Consider the following 17,312-nt stretch of genomic DNA (forward strand, 5'->3'; position numbering starts at 1 on the left):
TCTGACACATATCATCTGGAATAGGTTGCACATGTAATGGCAATATTGGCGATATTATACTATTTAAACTGAGCTGGAGGATAGGTCAGAATTCTGTGGTGGAATTTGCTGTTTAACTGTCAGATTGCAAATTTATTGACCTGGTTTATGGTTAATATCTCTGTGCCAGTCTTTGTTTCATGTAGATAGGCCCAGTAATTACAAAGTTCAACGTCTTCTCTGTCAGCACAAATAAAGATAAGGGAAATACTTTTTCCATAATAGCTTCAAAAAGCCATTCCATTTTTAACTTCAAATATGTGATATAAAAGGACTTTAAGCTCAAAAATGTATAAGATATGGTTGTGAATTCTGTCCCAAACAAATAATAAGATTCAACATTTGTGGATCATAAGTTCATAGTACATATTTCCTTGTCTCTCAGATCTATGATGGGGAGAGCAGTCACTGGCCCCTGGTGGGCACTCTGTGTGGAAGCTCCCTTCCTTCCTTCTTTGTGTCCAGTGGAAACTTCCTGACCGTGGAGTTTAAGACAGACAACTCAGTGCAGAGGGCCGGCTTCAACGCCACCTACAAGTCTCTGCCATGTGAGTCCAAACACTCTGATCCTTTTCTGCCATATTTTAGCCACAGGCTAGTTTCCATCTGTTGTCCCTGGACAGGTTGATGGTCACACTTAACATAAAATACCAGATAAACAAAATACAGTCAAATACATACAGGGCAGGACAGAAGCCAAGTGAAGAACATAAACTCAGGAGGGTTACTACAACTTTTAAAGTGCTGTGTGTATTACACAGGTCCTAAAGTGCTGTGTGTATCGCACAAGTTCTAAAGTACTATGTGTATTGTACAAGTTCTAAAGTGCAGTGTGTTTTGCACGAGGTTTATAATGCTGTGAGTATTGCACAAGTTCTAAAGTGCTGTGTGTATTGCACATAACCTAAAGTGCAAGGTGTATTGTACAAGTCCTATAGGTCGAGTATTTTATGTAATGCTAAAACTGAGTAATTATGAATTGTGTTCACATGTTTGTGTTGATCTAAGCCACTCCTTTAAATATCTTTTAAATCTAGTAAAAGTGGGTGCCTCCCTTACAAAAGTGAGAAGACCACAGACCACAGTTCCACTGTACACAACCTTTAAATGAACAATAGTTTTTCTCACAGGAACCTCACAGTCACCCCTGCTTGTGGCTCTGGTTGTTCGTGATGCAGTTTTATATTTAATGTGTTCTTTTAGAGTCGGTGGTGCCAGCCCATGTAAGCACTTGTATATTAGACTGAAAATTTTATTAAATTTAAAAATGCCTAAGTTCAACAAGTTATGCTTTGAGAGGATATTACAATGAATTTTATTATTATTACTAATGCATAATATGTTTCCTTTGATTTGTGCCCCCCTCAGTGGTGTGTGGAGGGATTCTGAATGCCACCACGGCTGTGCAGACCCTGAGCTCCCCCTCCTTCCCTCAGCCCTACCCCCCCTTCACCTCCTGTCGCTGGGTGCTGGACGCCCCCCCTCAGGAGACCATCCGTGTGGCCGTGCAGATCTTTGTGCTCCAGCCTAGTCAGAGCTGCTCCACAAACTACCTGCAGATGAAAGACTGGCCTCTGGTGGGTCCACCTCAATGGACAGTCATTATGATGGATGAGAATGGTGATATAGGGCCTCCTTTATTAAGCATTTGTGCATGTGCTAAACAGATAACCATGCTATGATTGAAAGAATGAATATGCAAAAGAGTGCAGTTTTGCCAGCATACATAGAATCTGGGGCAGAGGAAATGCAAAATAAGTTGTTTAGTGGGTGCTGCTAGATTTATCACAGCTATGAGAGCAAAAACTGTAATAATATAGTGCACTGGAGAGACAGTTGCAGACTTTTTGCACAGGATAGCTGCTGCAATTTGTGCACCAATAGGCCATTTGATAGTCATTTTAAATGCCAAGAAGAGGAACCAACAAGGACAGATAAGATAATGTTTTCAAAGCAGCACTAGTAAAATATAACCTCTGCGGCATTGTGACCCTGACCTACATTACACTGTTTTATATACGATATCATGTTGTTTTCTCATCAAAAACATATTTGGAGTTTCATTTACATGTTTAACACACAAACCCTGTTTTTTTTTTTTTTTTTTTCCAGGGAGATTATGGTCAGTCTCACAAATTCTGCTCAGAGGACTCACACCCTCCTGACTTCTACAGCGTGGGCAGAACCATCCATGTCAACTTTAAATCAGATTCCTACATGACGGGCAATGGTCTCAGCCTCACCTATCAGGTTGCAGGTCAGTGTAGTACAGTAATGGTGTTCCCTCATCATTATCTTGCTGTAACTGTAATTGCCAGTAACACCCCCCACATGCCATACATCATAATCAGAACCAGAAAAAAACAATTCCACATTAAATGAACACAGCACAAACAATATGGTAATATTTTTTCCAAATATTTCCAAATGCTAAAACTCTACAGTTTTTACATGTATTAGTGTTTAGGCAAAGCAGATCTATTCTGCAAAATCAACTTTTCTGAGCTTTTAGCCATGTAATAGTTGTTTCCCCTCATCATTTAGTCACCTGAAGTTGTACTTAGAGTGATTTGTGCATGTTTGATTGCTTTTTTTCAAGACACCATTTTTTTAACCAGCACTGGTACACGCCCACTGCTCTACACTTTCTTCCTTCTCCAGTTTCATTTTCTTAATCTGTGATACCCATAGGATTTGGTATGGTCGTGTAGTCATTTTAGTACACATCACATCACGCTACTTGGTAGTTCATTCCTTTTATTAAGTCATTTTAGATCAATATTGCAATTTAAAATGTCTAACTTATAACATAATGATCAGGTGTCATAGATTTTAACTATACATCAGACACAAGCACAACCTTTTTAAGAAAATAAAATTGGAGAACGAAGTAAGTACAGAGCAGTGGGCGTGTATTGGTGCTGGCGAAAATGGGGACTGATCAGGCCAATGACGTCTTAAATACAAGAGAATAAAGATCAAACATGCATCACTCTACATACAACTTCAGAGGATAAATGAGAAGGGAAACAACTATAACATATTTAAAAGCTCTAAAAAATCTATTTTGCAAAATAGATCTCCTTTAAATTGTGTATATATTTGGTAACAAGCCTGCCTTGACTATGGAAATAATTGAGCAAAATATCCATCCAACAAGCCTGCTAATATAAATTTTCAGTTCAGTGATAAACAGACATTGTGTGTGTGGGGGTGTGTTTGTGTGTGTGTATGTGTGTGTGCGTGCAGGCTGCAACAGAACCTACGAGCAGGAGTACGGGTACCTGAAGAGTCCAGGCTGGCCCGACATCTACCCACACAACCAGGACTGCACCATCATCCTACGAGCTCCAGCCAATCACATCATCTCCTTCTTCTTCAACAGCTTCAACATGGAGAACCATCCACAGTGTTCCTTCGACTACCTGGAGGTACAGCAGCTTTTATGGATACTGTGTGAAGGACATAAAAGTACTATATATGCCATGTGTGAATGGTGAATAATCGACAAACGCTTTCTTTAATCCAATATATAGCCCATAGATATTACAGGTAAGACAAGACACAAGACAGCCCTACAGCGCTATAAAATGAATTTAAACATCAAAACAAATCCAAAAATGTAAATACAGTCATGGTCTAATAATAATATTTTTTAAAAGAGAAGAGGTCCGTTTGCTGTATACATTGGCAGGCATATTTCAGTCAGTCCAGGGCAGCTGTGGCTAAGAAGTATCTTTCCATGTGAATGAACAAATAAAGGTGTACTGTAGCACTTTGAGACTCGTCAAGCTCATAAAACACAAGATAAATGACTATGTTATTATATTGTTTTAAAGTTAAACAAAATACATGCCAAAATATGCTATCTTAAACTATCTTCTATATACTTATACTTAAAACAGTAAAATTTAAGCATTTGGTAAAGGTTCATTCTGTCTTCAGTTTTAAACTTGCAATTAGTGATTCTTTTTGTCAGGAGCGTCTATGCAAATGTAAAATGTAAGGTCTATTCCAATTACCTTTCTTTCAACTTTATTGTAAACTTTAAATCAGAACTATGTTACCATGTGAGTCAAGGTTCTGCCACTTAGAATGTTCCACTGCATAAAGACAAGCAGATGGCGGAGAAGTTCCATAGTGCACCTCAAACCTCCCCTCCATCTCTTATTATATTTCCTGTCCATGTTATGGTTTAAAGACCTTTGACCTGCCCTCCTTCTCATATCATATCCATGTACTGGTAATTGATACTTTGCAGTGACATCACTCTGGGGGTGTTTGACATGTATGCCTATGGTGGAATGTCATCAGTTACCATGGTGACACAGTGCACACATTAGCAAAAAACAGTCAACAAAAGTTTTAAGATGAAAACTCAAGAAAAAAACACAAAATGGATTTAAACAACACATTTTCACTAGCTAGCTGGTGCCTGAATGTTATTTGAGAAGTACTTAACAGCACAAATCATTTCACTTCTTGTAGCTCCAACTAAGTCAACTGTTTCTCATCAGATTGTGTTAAAATAATGATTAAAGTCTAATTTGAATAACAGAGTAGTGCCTCCAGTTAGCGTCACACCTACAGGGACCTTTGATGACATCAGCAGCAAAGTATTAGTACTCTAACGGCCTCAGACCTAACTTCTTTCTCATGTCACATCCTTGTTAATCTTGAATGACCTTCGCCCTGTTCCTGTGTGCCCTTTTGTGTCAGGTGCGTAACGGCAGCTCGGCAGATGCCCCTCTTCTGGGTAAGTTCTGTGGCAGCACCGTGCCCAGCCCCGTCTTCCCTCAGTCCAACCAGCTGTACCTGCGCTTCAAGTCCGACTACTCCCAGGCTCTGGACGGCTTCGAGGCCAGCTGGACCTCCTCCCCCCAGGGTCAGCACTTACACTTTCAAATTATTTCATTCACATATGTTACTATATTTTATTTCATTTTTATTAGAGATGCACTGATCCAGCTTTTTCTGTTGCGATACTGATTTCAATACTATAGCTTTAAATATCTGCCAATGCCGATATCAGCCAATACCAGCATTTATTTCCTTAAAACAAAAATAAAATAAGACAAAACTGATCCTAATGTGCTGTAGCTGTTATTTATCACTCAAATAATTACAGAACAGCCTTGTATAAATAAAGGTTCAAGCATTATGAGACTTTTTGGGCCAATTACAACCAGATTACATCAATTTATATGTCAAACTAGAATATCGGTTGTATATATTTGTAAGACAATACCCGATCTAGCAAATTTTTCAATATCAGCGCTGATATGTCATACCAGTATTGGATCAGTGCATCCCTACTTTTTATGCTTATCCAAAATGTAAACACTCATGATAAGTGGCTAGTACATATTATTTATACATTAATTGAATGGCCTAACTGTGAACCACGATATACTTTACTTGTACTATCATGCTTTTTTGTTAAACCTAGATCAAACTCAGTATCAGCATTTGATCCACCTCCAAACAGAACTATAAAGAGATATTAGTGATTAGGTTATTAGTTGGTAAACTTTACACTCCAGGACTTAACCAGGACCCTCCCAGAATTAAACAAGAACTACAGAATATAAAACAAGGTCAAAATCAGGACTGCCTCTGGACTAATCCATGTCTGAACAAGGATTACAGGCAGGATTAATGCAGATCTCAACCAGGACTAAATCAGAACAGTGAGCTGGAACAAACTAGGTCTAAACCAGGTTCAAACCAGAAATTTAAGTAGGTTAAAGATTTATAGAATTATCAGGTTAGACTTCTCATTTCATTAAATTTTAGTTATGTTTTAGTGACTAAAACATAGTTCACCTCATTATATTTAAGATTTTACAAAAAATGTATCACTTGTTTGTTTTTTGGTTTTTTTATTACTATTTGTTTTTATTTTTGACAAAGTTTATAATTAATTTTGGTGAAGTTTATCATTTTACGTGCTGGTTGGACAGGGGCGGCTGATATATGACATAGAGGTAATTACATAACTGTTACCAAGCAACCAAACTATAAGAAGAGCCAAAACATGTCTAATTAGTTATCATTAGACAAATAACATTGACTTAAAACACATGTATTTTGTTAAATTAAGGTCTAAACTGCCAGAAAATTCTTTGTGTGTAAATTGTCACATTCTTTGTGTGTACATTTTCTGAGTTAATGACATTGTGCTACTTCCTGTATCTAACTTTTTCTTCACAAACTGCCACTTAACTGATGAAAAAACTATGATGAATGTCACAGGTCAGAATTAGAAAAACATGAAAAACTGTCATTTGGCCTTACCTTACCTGACCTTAAATGTTTTGACTAACTTCCCCAATTCATACTTCACCAGAAGCAAGAACTTTGTTCTAACACTTAGAGCTGTAAAGTTCTGCAGTTCTTGCAGCGTGTTCTGGACACACTGATCAAAACTTTGTTATTACAGGACTGTGTTGTATTGGATGGACAGGTCTTATTTGTTTTTTGTAAAATTCAAATAAAAAAGGTTACCATAAATTTCAGCCACTGTGATGGACATGGGCCTATAACATATTTTAACAGCTATAGCAACTGTGCTGCCACTGTTCTGCTGATGATCTCCACAGCAACAACATATCAACAGTAGTTTAAAGCATGAAATGTCTGAGCCCATAAGATGTTTTTTCTTGTCCTTACAGCCCTAGGTGCAAACCTCTCATTTCGTATTAAATATGAATTTATTCTGCACCTCTCCTGTTGTGTGTTATTTGTGTGATCTGAGCTGATCTGAGCTGGTTGTTGTGCTCTCAGGCTGCGGCGGCACTCTCTATGGAGACCATGGTTCTTTCGCCAGTCCCAACTTCCCAGGCACCTACCCCAACGGCACTCACTGTGAGTGGGCTGTGAACGCTCCCAGAGGCCGGGTGGTCACAGTCACCTTCTCCCAGATCAGCATAGATGATGAAGGGTCCTGTGAGAGGAACTATCTAAAGCTTTACAACGGCCCAGGCAACTCCTCTCCTCTGGTGGGGGCCTACTGTGGAACGGTATGATCAATACAGCATACTGCTCACTCACAAATCCATCTCTGTGTTCAAATGAGCAAACAAAGCACTCCCTCTAGTGGTGATCATCATTAATAGACAATCAAGACAATCAATCTTTGGCTGTTTCTTAAGTGCAAGGCATTTTGCATTACCTTGGTCTAATCCAGGGGTGCTCAGACTTTTTCAGTATGTGAGCTACTTTTAAAATTATCGTGTCTGAAAGATCTACCACCTAATAAAAAAATGTTAAACATATATTTATTTGTAAATGTATTATGAATTCTTACATGTACAGTGCATTTTGATTTACCTTGCACAACGTCATGAGATAATACTGCACAACACAATTGAACTTCTTACATGTTCATAATTAGTTGAATGATGGTTACTGCTCTGATGACTTGCACTGAATGGAATCAGTGAGGGATGCATAGTTCGGGCAGTAGCTTCTGACAGCCAGCCAGGAGTAAAATTGCATTTTTCGTTTAAAAGCGATAACAGAGCTAATCATGTAGATTATGGTTTTGTCTTTTTTTATAGCCATAAAAATCATGTTCAACGAAGTATCAGAATTTACTGAATTTTTTCACACAACTACTTCTATTTTACTCATCCATCCGTATTTTTTCTTTTACGCATCATTCGTCACCTTCGAGGGACAACAGAGGCAGATTACCGTAATGATGGTAAAACATTTAGATAGCCCCATGTCTCCGCTTTGAGACGCCGTTTGAATTTACATTAGAGCACAACTGGGCGCGGAGTTACGCTGCTGGAAAGTCCGCAACTGCGCTCTATCTGCGAAGATAGGATCCGACGCTATAGGGTTAAGTTAACTCGCGTTTGTTTATGCGTGTGCAGCGCCCATGATGTGACCTAGGGTCAGGTGTAATCTGACTGTTGTCCTGTATATTAGTCATGTGACTGGATGGATGACGGGACGTGATCTACCCAAAATGCCTTCGTGATCGACTGGTAGATCGCGATCGACTGGTAGATCGCGATCGACTGGTAGATCGCGATCGACTGGTAGATCGCGATCGACTGGTAGATCGCGATCGACTGGTAGATCGCGATCGACTGGTAGATCGCGATCGACTGGTAGATCGCGATCGACGTAATGAACACCCCTGGTCTAATCTGATCTGATCAGGTCATCACTCGCTGTCCAAGTTCCAATCCTCATGTCCTCCGCAGAATTCCCATACACACAAAATATACCCCCAAATAAAATGCTCCCAATCATTTTATTTTTCTCTCTATTCTAAAGAAAATAGCACTTTCCTGCCCTCTGCTGGCCTCCTCTTCTACCCATAATATTGCACTATATTGTACTTGGCTCAAAAATGTGTCTTTTCCAAATAATGAAAGGGACAAACAAAATATGAAACAAAAATGCCTCAAAAGTTGGTATGTAGGTTTTTCCTGTCCTGTTTATGTGACTGTCCTTGTGTGTTCCAGGAGACAAACATCGCCCCGTACACGGCCTCCTCTCACCAAGTCTATTTTGTGTTCGAGGCCCAGTCTGCGGTGCTGCCCTCAGGATTCAGAATCACGTGGAGCAGCTGAACTGTCACATAATGCACTTTCAATATGATTCATAGTTATGTTTTAGTTTTTAACAAAATCCATAATGTCTTATTCATATACATGCTTGTATTTTATATTTATGTGTACTATAAACCATTAAGTGAATAGAAATGGTGTTGCCATGTATAAATACATTAATAATGAACAATGAATTTAGTATAGTATAGTATTAAATAGTACAAGATCTGTTTTGTGAAGTGAAACTTAACAGTAAAAATACACATAGAAATGTGAGTTCTTGTGTAAATTATCTGTGTAAATTGTAGTTCAAATATTTGTGACATAAAGATTGATATATTTTCAAATAAAAATGTTCTTTGTTTGCAGCTTCTTTTGGCCCATTTTGTTAATATTTAATACTGACTTTTGTATAGATATAATATTAACATATAATTCTTATGCCTTAGTGTTATTTTGTGCATTTTTCATTCATTCCATACATGGTAGTAATAGCTTTCTATTATAGCTGGTCTGGGGCAGACTGATGGAAGTGTGGCTGCCAATCTGCACCATCACCTCCTAAGATCACGACAGTCACACACACTCCACATTCATACTAGGCAATGTGGGTGTTGTCTAAGGACAAAATGAATATTGGGACCCCATTGGAGCACCTGGTATTCCCAGCAGTCTCCCATCCAAGTACTAACCAGGCCCAGCCCTGCTTAGCTTCTGACAAAATCAAGCTTTGACAAAGTTTAGGTACCATATTTCAATAGCAGTCGTGCCATTACAATTTTTTTAAGAACACTGTAGGACAGGCAAAATGATGTGTCTGCAGTGGACTAAACACAGTTATAGACTCTAGTTACATCTCCTTCATCCTGTTCCACATTGTTTCTCAGTGAATCATATGTTTTTACAGTATTACTGTCCTGTGTTTGGGCCACTCTCTCACTGCTCTATAGGCTGTATAGTCTCTGTGTAATTAAAAAGCACAGATCCATGTGTATCCCAGGCCTACGTGTGTGCAGCTGTGACGCATTACCCCTAAAGTGTTATACAAAGTCTAAGCTCTCCTTTACTAACACTCTGTGCTCTTTAAAGATGAACTAAACACTCAATCAATGCAATTGAACTGTGTATTTTGTTTTAATAGCACTGTCTACTGTTCCTAGTCCTGGCCATGTTAGTGCATACTAGGTAAGTTTGCAGCTTTGTGTTCAAAAACGTTTCAAGTACTTTTTGAATTTCAAGTTCTGCGCGATATCAGAGAGGGCTACCCTGATTACAGCCAGGTGTGTTGATCACACACACCTGGCTGCAGAGGTGGAATTTGAAGTGTGGATACCTGTTAAACCAATCACTCTGTTTCTCACATGTCTGGACGCTGCCCCTCCTCCCCCTCACTCTTCCTTTAGTCCTCCAGGTACTGCCAGGTTTGGCAGCTCTATTCGAAATGTGGTTGTGGGTTGAGTTTCGGTGTTTAAAGTGAATGCGTCTCATCACTACCCTTTGACCTTTTCATCATGTTGTTTGTCTCATCCTAATTCATTATATTTTATCGTCATAATCTTCAAATATTAATAACTAATCCATGTTTTTGCTGTCCACATTGTGAAAAAGTTTGATACATCACTGTCAGTCGATCACAGCCCACTACGTTTGCCCCTCAACCAGTCACCTTTAAGGCCTTCTCACTCCCCAGCTTCTGTGAACATTTCTGCTAATACATGGTAAAAAATCACATATAGTACCTTTAAACTTCTACTGGCAACAATATCTACTGGGGTAATTATGTAACAAGTAAAACTGAACATAGCCACATTTTGCTGGTTGTCATAATCTGTCAGGTCCTGTGTTGTAACCCTGAGCTCTCTGTGGCCCACGCCCAGAGCAGAGCAGCCTGGATCAGTTATCATTGCACTAAATGGACAGCAGATGTGGATGTGCTCACAGCCTGGTCTCCCCACAACCAGAGGACAAACACTGTATGGGTTTGGGGAATGAGCCTGGGGTATGGGACTCGGTGAGCACCTCATTGGAGAAAATTGGCGAAAAAGAAGCACATGTTGTTGCTTGACTTGGGAAGTTTAAGTTCATAGATATTAACTGCAATAATATCATTTTGTAGTTGTAACAGAGAGAGAGAGAGAGAGATTGGAATAGCAATAGGTGCCAACATATTACAACTCCAACTCCGGCCAGGGGCTTAAATGGCTGTGCAGGACCAAAAGAGGGACAGGTGGTAACTCTAAGCTGGGGTTTGGGACTGAGGTGTGGATGGAACTGGCTTATGGAGCGGGGTTGTGGGTCTAGAGCAGGGGCGTCAAACTCATTTTCACCGAGGGCCACATCAGCAAAATGGCCGTCATCAAGGGCCAGGTGTAACTGTGCGGCAGAGTAAATGTCACTAAATGTAACTGAATGTCGACGTAGACTGTACTGACCCTGCCTCATAACACAAAAAACATACAGGTTTTTCTCTTCAAAGCACAAACTTGTTTTCACCTTCACCTTTGTTCTTTCCAACTTCCTTCCATGCCGACAATTTCCCTCTTCGTGAACATTTAGTGATGATTATTTGCAAATATTTCTCACTTCCACTTGCTGGGAAAATCTCATTTGTTTATTGTCAGTGCACACATTAAAGCAGTATAGACTTAAAATGACAGTCATGCCTTTTAATTTATCTTCTCACATAAAAAGACATGGCGGGCCGCATTTGGCCCCCGGGCCTTGAGTTTGACACATGTGGTCTAGGGTATATGGTGCTGGTGTGGTGCTGGTGTGGGCGAAGGCTAAATTTAACATTAAAATTAAACAAGTCCAACACTGCTACTCCTTTGATGGACACATAAATCCAAAATAGAATAAATAAAGCTGGGGTGTGGAGCTGAGGTAGGCTGCGGTATGGAGGTGGTTGCTGGGGTATGAGGCTGTTTGCTCCTGTATGGAGTTGGACTATGGGACCGGTTGCTGGGGTATGGAGCTAGACTAGAGTGTGGCGCAGGCTGGACACATGGTTCTGATTGGGACAAACCGCAGCCCACAGAACCATGTGCAGAGGACAGATGAGCTCATGCACAAACAACTCCAGCTCGTATGTCACTGTAGTCAAGCTATCACAGATACTGGAACTTAGAGCAGTGCTTTGGTAATGGTTAAGATTACTGCCTGAAAGTCCCTGTAATCTCACATGTACCACTAATAATACTGCCAATAACATGTAAAGGAGCAACACTGAACCTTTTAAACCATGTTATAGTGTTGTCCCCTCATCAAAAACATATCCAGAGTATTGTTTTGTTTCATTCACATTTGTTTCATTATCCATTTATCATCAGTTTGCATTTTGCCTGTTTAGTTGTGTCATAGATAAAACTCCAGACTTCTCCTGTGCAGTTTTTAAGCCCACCGGACTCATTCTGTGCTCAAATTGTGTTAGCATAGCATTCACAAGGGATTCATTTGTTTACTTTTCCATTGTTCATTCCAATTCCTGACAACAGGGGGAGCTCCAACGCCTAAATGCTTCACAAAGGAATCACCTTAGAAACAAAGGTGATGTTCATAAAGTATATTTTCCAATTATATGACATTATTTTAAGTTAGAAAATGTGAAATACTTACCACAAGGTGACCAACAGCACATTTAAATTTTATGTGTATGTGTATTTTTACCTTCTATTTCTCTAGTAAAGTTAGTTCAGATTACTTCAACCTTCTGTGATCTAAACATAGACTATTATTTACTTTATTTATTTATGTAATTATTTATTTTCAAATGTCCATGTTAAAGTATAGGAAACCAAAGGAAATACAAGACATGTCATGAATTGGAACTTTCACTGTCAATTGTGGTTAAAGATATCTCTGTAGATCTAAGTATTTCATAATTAATATCTGTACATTTTATTTACACATTCATTAATGAATGTGACTCATTATTTGAAGGTAAATACAAAAAGATTAAATTGGTTTGATAAAATTGGTCATATAATAAAGGCATAATAATAGACACAATAAAAAAAATCATAATGTTTTTCTTCCCAATATTTATAAAAGTGAAATTTGCATTGGCACTACTTGCACAATGACTATGGAGTAAACTTTGTGGCAACAGTCAGAAACAGCTCTTCACCAATGAGAGAGAACAATCTTACAACTAACTGTTTATATCTAGATCATTCCTATACTATATGACACATACAGAGAGATATAATATAATACGCACATACTTTTCTTTCCTCTTGAGAAGATTCAGTGTGGGAATGAATGTAAATAAGGAGGAAAATGGTGGGCTTACCCAGTAATTACACAATAAATAGTGTGACCTTTTCAGAGCAACAGACTTTTCACTGCCTGTACCACACTCTGTGAAACTGTGAGGGGGAACCTACAAGTCATGTTTTTACCTGTTTGGGTCTGGAAGTATTAAATAACTTACAATTATTTCTGAAAATTATGCTATATCTAAAAAAAACAAAGGAGACATTGTATCGAGCCTTTTTCTTAGTATTAAAATCAAGTTAGACATTTTACTATTGTGGAAACACTGTCTAGTTCTAATGATCATCCTCTTCTCTGTTGAAGGGCCTGTACCTGATTTTGGACAATGTGTGAGAAACAACTTTGAGCGTGAACCGTAGCCCTGCTCACTTAGTCCTTTCTGCCTTTGTGATATTGCATCATGACACAGAGACAACTGCCTGGGATCGAGTCAGGTAGTTGTTTCACACAGTACTGATTAATCTCTATCCTATTAATGTCGTTATGTCACCCTTGATATTGCACTTTGACAGAGAATCAACTGTCTGGCAATGTGTCAGGCAGTTATTTCCCATGATTCTTAGCAAATAATGTTCCTGACTGGATGAAAGTGAGTCATTCTCTAAATAGCTTCTTTATTAAAGTGGAACTAGACACTAAATCGATGTTTTGCAACTACAATGTGTATATGGTATTTTAATAGTATTATTTATTGTTCCAAGTCATTTTTGGCAAAGTTAGAAATAACTAGGTACATTTGCAGCTTTCTGGTCAAAACACAGGACTGTCCTGATTACAGCCAGGTGTTTCTGATAACAAGAACCTGGTTGCAGGGGCAGAGTGTGGAGGTACTTCAAACTCCGCCTCTGCAACCAGGTGCTTGTTTTCACTCTTTTCTTTACTCTTCTAGGTATTGCCCTGTTTAACAGCTGTCTGAATGTGGTTGTGGCTGGAGTTTACTTGTTTAGTCCCACTTTAATTATTACCCAACGAAATGCTTTGTCTATGTCTTTCAGCATTTTTTTTCCGTAAGTATCTGCATTTGCAATACCTGTGCACTGCATAATATAAAGCCAATTCATCTCAACCAGATACAGCCTGTTCCTCTCTTGACATAGACCGCTCCTCTGACGGCCCTGTAATACCCCACTGCCATTGTCCTGGTGCAGGGCCGTTTCCAGGGGCTTCAGAAAACATGAGGTAATGAGGGGTCTGTGTGGACACTTTTATGGGGTCAGTCTGGTGATACAGAGACCAGTGCAATAGGTCACTGCACATTTACATTTATATAGTGCTTTTTCTGCTGGAATGGATACTCAAAACACTTTATATCAAGAAATCATTCACTCAAACATTCAAACACCAGTGTACACAGATACTGAAGGCAAGGCAGGTTAAGTATCTTACTCAAGGACACAATGGCAATATGTACAAGTAGGAACAGGGTTTGAATCACCAACCTTCACATACAATAATATGGTAAATGTGTCTCGCCCCAGATATATTGTATAAAGAGCTCTTGAAGTCAAAATAAGTTTGTGGTGTGCATCTAATTATATAATGACCGATAATCAGGAAGTGTGCATTAGCATGGTAGTTGTTGTCTTTAGCATCATGGCAAAACTAGTTCTGTGTTCTTATGTTTTAAGACAGTAAAAAATCTGGTATAGCACCTTTAAATAAAAGTTTAAAAATAAATAAATAAATACATTATTGGTAGTAGTCACTGTAGTAGTAGCAGCAGTAGTAGTAATAGTAAGTATAATAGCAATAGCAGCAGATCTAGCAAAAGCAAATAATAGCAAGAAGAACCAGTATATAGTAGTAGCAGTAGTAGCATTGTAGTGTGACAAAAATGCATGTGTGGGGTTCTCTATTATGAGTGTCCCACATGCCCACACGGCCTCATGTGTTCACTCTACACACAATGGTAATACTGTGAATCACTGCAGCGCATACTATTCCATATGAAATACTCTACAGACTTGGAGAAACTTGCATTTGTCTCCAGTAGGTTCGACTCCTGTAACGGCCTGACATAAAGGGTTTTATTCTGCACTGTTCTCTTGTTATTGTTAATGTTACTTTTATGATGATTATTCATGTTTTGATTTGTTTGCATTGTGACTTGTATGTCTTTCTTATTCTGTAAAGCACTTTGAATTACTTGGTGTACCAATTGTGCTATACAAATAAACTTTCCTTGCCTTATACATTCCAACAGTTAATTTATGGGGCAGACAGAGCCACGTGTTTGTCAAGTGTTGCGTCCTTGTGCCTCTGCTGGCAACAATGGTGTTTAGTGCACACAAGAATTAAGGCTGAATTACTTTTAACTGTTTTGGTATAGGATAGATTAGTCCTCCTTCTCTCTCCTCACCCTTCCCTTTAGTCCTCCAGATCCCATCCTTCCTCCCCCTCACTTTCCCCTTTAGTCCTCCAGATGCTTTTGTCACTTGTTTATGTTGCCGTGAGCAAACCTACACATAACCAGAACAGTCACGTGTGGAATGTATGTCTCCAGATCCATGTGCATATGAATCATCTCACACACAAGGACCTTCACTGCTGCTAAATACCAGAGCCACAGCATGTAGACCTACAGCAGCTCACTGTCACCGAGCATGTGGGCCTATAGCGTACTACTGTCACCAATCACAGGCCTGCACATAGGCTTATAGTGTTCTACTGTCACCAAGCACCTGACCATAGGCCTGCAGCATTGAACTATCTCCACACACTTTTTTCTCACTCTCTTCCCTCCCTCTCTTCTCTCCCTCCTCCCACTCGCTCTCATTTGTTTACCTTATGACCGTCTCCATAGTGACGTGCCTGGAGACGCCCCGCACTAGAGTCTATCCAAAAGAGCAAAGAGGACAGTCCTGAGCAGGAAACAGCACAGCACAGAGAACACAGACAGCAGAGACAGCAGAAACAGCAACAGACTGTGAACCTCTTCAGATTCACAAAATAAATGTATATATGATAGGAGCCAAGTGGACAGGTTCATAGTTTTAGTGTACTGGTGCCTCTCTCTCAGGTGGGATGCAGGCAGTATTTTCAAAAATAAATTACTTATCCATCCATCCATCCATTTTCTTCCGCTTATCCGGGGGAAAAAAAACAAAACGTATTCAATGATAAATATTACTCTTGTTGGCCCTGACTGTTAGGTCCATTAATATTTTGACTGGCACCTCAGTCAAATACTGCAGGAGTAATCCTTAATCTACAGGGGTGCAAAAGAATACATTGCACCCTCATTTAAAAGTGCTAACTCCTTCATTTGAGATGCATAAAATAATGACACTTGATGGAAGTGTGTTATGTTTAGATTCTTTTGAAACTCAGATGCACCCTCAGTCAGTTTGGGTTGGTTAATACTTAGCCTAAATAATAGACCTTTGGCTTTCAGGATGTCAGCACAGTCTGACACAGTGAGGTGTTAATAAGGGATTCAATTTAAAATGTACATGATAATTTTTAATACTGATGGGCTATTGAATCTGGGCTATGTGTATGTGAAAAATATGTATAGCACAATTCACACACAAAGTAATTCAAAGTGCTTCACAGAATAAGAAAGACATTAAAATCACAGTGCAACAAATCTCTTAAAAGAGAAGAGTGCAGAATAAAAACCTTTCAGTCAGATGCACAGCTAAACAGAACCATTTTGAGCCTGGATTTAAACATTGTCAAAGTAGAGGCCTGTCTCACATCTTCAGGAAGACTGTTACAGATTTTAGCTGCATGAAACTGAAACGCTGATTTTCCATGTTTAGTCCTGACTCTGGGCACCAGCAAGAGGCCGGCCCCTGAAGTTCTCAGTGTGAGATGGTTCATATGGCACTAACATACTACTGTCGCCAAGCATGTGGACATATCGGAGATGTTAGCTACTCTTTTTTGTAAACACGTGCTCTAGTGTTCTACACTTTAAAAGTAGACTCAAAGATTTGGATTAAATATCAAAACATTGTTGTCTAATTAGTCCAACTGAATGATTTCACGACACCATTACAAGACGCTTACATAGCCTGTCTCCATATCCGGTGTTTTATTGTGAAAAGCCAGTACTCACCGGAAGCAGCGGTAACTTGACACAAACAGTTGACAGAGGAGCAGCAGAAGTTTAGAGCAGCGAAGCGAGCGGTCCTCTGCAGACAGACGCCGACAGAGCGTGTGTGACAGCGGCCTGGCTCCTTTCCTCTCCCCGCTGCAGCCTCCCCGGAGCCGCATTTTTCCAAGACCAGCCCGGGTGAGCGCATTTTAACCGTTATTTAGCCTAAACTTTCCGTGAGCCCTTTAACTAGCCAAGTCATAGATGCAAACTAGAGGAAATAAAGACTTTCTAGATGCATCAAACATTTTCGTGGCTTTTTGGTGCTTTGTTGGTGTGTTTTGATGTTTAAATGGCTAAACTAGCTAACATGTGGCGGGCGCGCG

At 39.5% G+C, this 17,312-nt stretch overlaps 2 protein-coding genes across 2 annotated transcripts in view; both read left to right on the forward strand.

The window, feature by feature from the left end:
* Window positions 1-8,699, forward strand: part of cubn (cubilin (intrinsic factor-cobalamin receptor)) — a 60,553-nt gene extending 51,854 nt beyond the window's left edge. Inside the window, exons 62-68 of the mRNA XM_033986259.2 lie at window positions 425-587; window positions 1,408-1,616; window positions 2,152-2,296; window positions 3,289-3,470; window positions 4,759-4,924; window positions 6,826-7,061; window positions 8,523-8,699. Of these exons, the coding sequence (XP_033842150.1) occupies window positions 425-587; window positions 1,408-1,616; window positions 2,152-2,296; window positions 3,289-3,470; window positions 4,759-4,924; window positions 6,826-7,061; window positions 8,523-8,630 (1,209 nt within the window). The 3' untranslated portion in view covers window positions 8,631-8,699. The remainder of the gene's footprint in view (window positions 1-424; window positions 588-1,407; window positions 1,617-2,151; window positions 2,297-3,288; window positions 3,471-4,758; window positions 4,925-6,825; window positions 7,062-8,522) is intronic.
* An 8,276-nt stretch (window positions 8,700-16,975) lies between these two features.
* Window positions 16,976-17,312, forward strand: part of svila (supervillin a) — a 70,528-nt gene continuing 70,191 nt past the window's right edge. Inside the window, exon 1 of the mRNA XM_055229950.1 lies at window positions 16,976-17,124. The gene's annotated coding sequence lies outside the window, so the exon portion shown is untranslated. The remainder of the gene's footprint in view (window positions 17,125-17,312) is intronic.

Source organism: Periophthalmus magnuspinnatus, chromosome 20, assembly GCF_009829125.3.
Source record: "Periophthalmus magnuspinnatus isolate fPerMag1 chromosome 20, fPerMag1.2.pri, whole genome shotgun sequence".
Lineage (NCBI taxonomy): Eukaryota > Metazoa > Chordata > Actinopteri > Gobiiformes > Gobiidae > Periophthalmus > Periophthalmus magnuspinnatus.